At 52.3% G+C, this 4,142-nt stretch overlaps 1 protein-coding gene across 1 annotated transcript; it reads left to right on the top strand.

The window, feature by feature from the left end:
* On the top strand, positions 251-4,142 carry LOC8060312 (WAT1-related protein At1g09380). Its single transcript, XM_002455458.2, has 5 exons — positions 251-815; positions 1,663-1,725; positions 2,615-3,161; positions 3,285-3,436; positions 3,530-4,142. Exons 1-5 carry the CDS (start codon positions 640-642, stop codon positions 3,792-3,794), a joined length of 1,203 nt encoding a protein of 400 aa, XP_002455503.1. The 5' UTR covers positions 251-639; the 3' UTR covers positions 3,795-4,142.

Raw genomic sequence — 4,142 nt, forward strand, 5'->3', positions numbered from 1 at the left:
TGCCTAGCTACCATTAGCAACGCTGCTAGATGAGCTAAGCACGTACGCAGCCGAGCTAGCTGTGCCTGCGTACGTACGTCGCTTTGCGTTCAATGCATCGATGGATACCCCCCCCCCCCCCCCCCCCCCCTCCTGATTGCACTTTACTTTCTTTTTTTTCGGTTACCACCTGCAGATTTCGCTGCAGCAAGTCATCGCCACCGTACCATACCACCACCCTTATAGCTTCTCTCTCCTCCAACGTTTTGGCCAGCGCGAGGAGACCACACACCAGGCCACCACCACCACCCTAGCTAGCTATATATATACGCACACCACATTCTCTCGCTCCGCTCCTCTCTCCCCGGGCACCATCTATATATATATCGTCTCTCTTACTAGTACCACTAGAGCTAGCTAGGCTCTCTCTCTCTCTCTCTCTAGCTGGTCAGTGATCAATACACTACCACCACCGCCCCCAAGCAAATTCCACCTCTCAAGAACAGCCCTGCTGGCCGCTCCGGTGGTGTATAGCTAGCATCGCGTTCTAAGCTACTAGGAATCATCGGGAGAGAGAGAGAGAAGCAATCTAGTTTCCGGCCGGGCGGAGGTGATCATAATCATCGCCGGCAGCAGCAGATCGGAGCAGAGCAGAGCAGCATGGGCAAGAACTGCGTGCCGCCCGTGGCCATGGTGCTCGTGCAGCTGGGGTTCGCCGGCATGAATGTGGTGTCGAAGCTGGCGCTGGAGGCCGGCATGAGCCCCTACGTGCTCATCGCCTACCGCAACCTCATCGCCGCCGCCGTCATCTCCCCCGTCGCCTACTTTGTCGAGAGGTATTGTACTGTACCTATATATGCAAAGCAAACATGCATGTATAGGTACACCATCTATCTGCATGCTCATCGATCGTCATCATGTAATTCCTGCTGATATCGGAGGAGTTTCAGTTCATTGGGTGTACGTTAGTTGGTTTCCAGTGCGCGCACACACACACACCCCTCGCATGCAGCTGATGGTCAAGACGTCTAGTGCGCTTACTACTAATCGCAGTTCATCGGGCGTACGTTTCAGTGCTGCCTTGGCTTGCTTGTGAGATGAGGCTGTGTGTTTCCCCTTTTCTATGGAGAAAAAGAGAGCTTCCTTGTTCAGCTCGTCGACGGATCCTTTTGTTTGGCTCTTCAAAAAGAGTCGATGAGTTGCATAAGCACACATATTTGGCCGGTGACTAGCTAGCTCTAGCTTCTGAATCTATACAACAGTGTCTCCATTTTGCCACGAATAGATGGTTTGTACTTCTCTCTCTTTTTTGCGTTAGAGTGTAGTACTCCTTTCCTAGCTCTCTTCTGGTCGAGTTCGTTATGTATATATGATAAAAGATTTTAGTACTAGGAGGCAGGAGAAACGACACGTACTCGATCTGTTGCCGCTCACCATCTAGCTATATGTAGTAATTCGCGGTGCTGGCCGCACATATAGTTGCCACGTGGAACTTTAATTGATTATATTAAGCTAATAACTTCACCGTATAGATACACTTATAGTTGTTGCCGCTTAATAATCGAGTTAAATGGAGAATTGTTCGTTTTGGTACTGCTGCTAGCTATATATACCTGCTAATTGCTCACACGGTACGTCTTTTCTTGGAATGGGAACTAATACATGTAGTGTGTGTGTGTGCAGACGAAGCGGGGCGACGATCACAAAGAAGGTGCTCCTCCAGATCTTCTTCTCCTCCATCTTCGGGTACGTCCGTCGTCAATAATCCCCCCTGCTAGCTGGTTGTTTCTTCAGTATTCAGTATAAGTATCAGTAGTGTCACTGACTCACTGCACATTCAGTTGAGGCCTTGTGTGGTGTGGCCTGGCTAGGTTAGCTAGGTAGCTTAGGTGCTGAAATTAACTAGGAGTACACTAGTCATAATAATGTCAGTCATCAGGTGTCACAGACAAGCAAGCAAGGGCAAGCAAGGGGCATGCAGGCAAAGGCTTCAGTTCCCTGCCTGCAGTGTTCTTCTTCCCTTAGCTTGTGGACTTTGGCTGCCACGTTTGTCCGGTACACGAGCTTCGTCTTCCGTCCAAGGAAAAGGGACATGCCCGTTTCCCAGTGTCGCGCTGCTTTTGCCGTTGTTGCCACACGATTAACTCTTTCAGCCAAAACCAAATTAACCTAGGGCACCGTACGTCTTAATCTAAAAACTAGTCTGATTCTGACATCAGTGACAGAGGGCGACCACAATGTTTAGAGAAAGTAGTCCATAGGGAATAAAATACTCTCTATCAGCTAACTGAAACATTGTAGAGGTAGTCCATATAGCAGTCTATAACAAAAGCTACCCATATCCCTATGGACTACCCATAAGCAATAAAGAAATGTTATTTTCTCTCTCCATGCTCTCTCTCTTGTGTCATGAAAGATGAGATGGTTGGAAAGAATAATTTTTAATCTCTAGCGGATCCTACCTTATGGACTACTTTGTTGGCTGAACATTGTGAGCAAAAAATTAATAGCTATGGACTACTTATGTAGGCCCCATGTATATGGACTACTTGGTCCATATACATTGAGGTTGCTCAGGGTCTGTCAGTCTGATTCTGGCATGCACTTGTTTCAATTGATGCGTGGCTGGCTGCAGGGCAACGCTGAACCAGGTGCTGTACTTCGTGGGGCTAAAGTCGACGAGCCCGACGGTGGCGTGCGCGCTCACCAACACGCTGCCGGCGCTGACCTTCGTGATGGCGGCGGCGCTGAAGATGGAGTCGGTGCGCCCCGGCACGGCGGCGGGGCAGGCCAAGCTGGTGGGCACGGCGGTGTGCGTGGGCGGCTCCATGGTGATCCCCTTCTACAAGGGCCCCGAACTCGGCCTGTGGGCGTCACCGATCCACTGGCGCTTCGCGGAGGAGCACTCCATCGCGGCGGCGCCGTCGTCCGCCGCCGCCGGTGGCCACGCGGGGGCCGCCGTGCTCGGGGACGTGCTCATCATCGCCAGCTGCGTCGCCTGGGCCGTCTGGTTCATCCTCCACACCAAGATGTCCGAGGGCTTCTCCGCGCCTTACACCAGCACCGCCATCATGTGCCTCATGGCCGGCGTGCAGTGCGCCGGCGTCAGCGCCGCCATGGACCGCAGCCTCGACGTCTGGAAGCTCGGATGCGACATCAGGCTCTACTCCGTGCTCTACATCGTAAGCCATTCTCTATCATCTATATATATATATATATATATATATAGACACACACATATATACACACACACTAGTCGTTGTTGAAATGGATCGACCGATCAAATTCATCGCAATGCATGGCAGGGCATCGTTGGGTCCGGGATCGGGTTCACGGTGATGTCGTGGTGCATCCAGGCGCGCGGCCCGCTGTACGTGTCCATGTTCAGCCCGCTGCTGCTCGTCATCGTCGCCGTCGTCGGCTGGGCCATCCTCGGCGAGAAGATACGCGTCGGAACGTACGTGTACATACATACATACGGGGATTAATTAAATAATTAGTATAACCGCATGTCGTAGATGAATTAATCCTGATTTAACCGCATGTACAGTGCTGTCGGGTCCGTGCTCATCGTTGCCGGGCTATACATGGTGCTCTGGGGCAAGGGCAGGGAGATGGACAGACCGGGCGTCGACAACGACAAAGGCGACGAGGAGAGCGCCGGCGGCGCCGTGGGCCTTGTTGGCTTCAGCGGCAAGGGTGGTGGCGCCGTCGCAATCGCAAGCAGCCGCGTCGACGCCATCAGCCTGCCGGTGTTCTCCACAACCACAAGTAGCCCCAACAAGCGGCAGCAGCAGCAGCTCATCCACGGGTGAAGCTGATCGATGCCTGCCCGACGTCAGTTCAGTTGGACGCGCCAAGAAAATCTTGCAGGGTGGGTGTGTGTGGAGTGGCGAAAAAAATAACGCAAAATAGCTAGTGGAGTGGAGGAAAGAGGAACGGAAAACCGGCCGGAGGAGGGGAGGGAGGGAATACGACGGCGGCGACGATTGCATTGGAGGGGGGCATAAATACAGACTTGTTGTTGTTGTATACTGTTGCGTTGCGTTGCATTGCAGTTGCAGCAGCGTCAGAGTGTGGTTTGTTACAAAGAGGAAACAAACAAAATAGGCGTGTGATGTGACTGTACTAGTGGGAAGGATTGCTTGCTTGCTAGCTTTGGA

The sequence above is a fragment of the Sorghum bicolor genome, chromosome 3 (genome assembly GCF_000003195.3).
Source record: "Sorghum bicolor cultivar BTx623 chromosome 3, Sorghum_bicolor_NCBIv3, whole genome shotgun sequence".
In the NCBI taxonomy this organism is placed as follows: domain Eukaryota; kingdom Viridiplantae; phylum Streptophyta; class Magnoliopsida; order Poales; family Poaceae; genus Sorghum; species Sorghum bicolor.

Coding starts and splice junctions, on each gene's coding strand:
- LOC8060312 (XM_002455458.2), top strand. CDS start 640: ATGGGCAAGAACTGCGTGCCGCCCGTGGCCATGGTGCTCGTGCAGCTG. Junction 3,162..3,284: donor TCTACTCCGTGCTCTACATC/GTAAGCCATTCT, acceptor AATGCATGGCAG/GGCATCGTTGGGTCCGGGAT. Junction 3,437..3,529: donor GAGAAGATACGCGTCGGAAC/GTACGTGTACAT, acceptor CCGCATGTACAG/TGCTGTCGGGTCCGTGCTCA.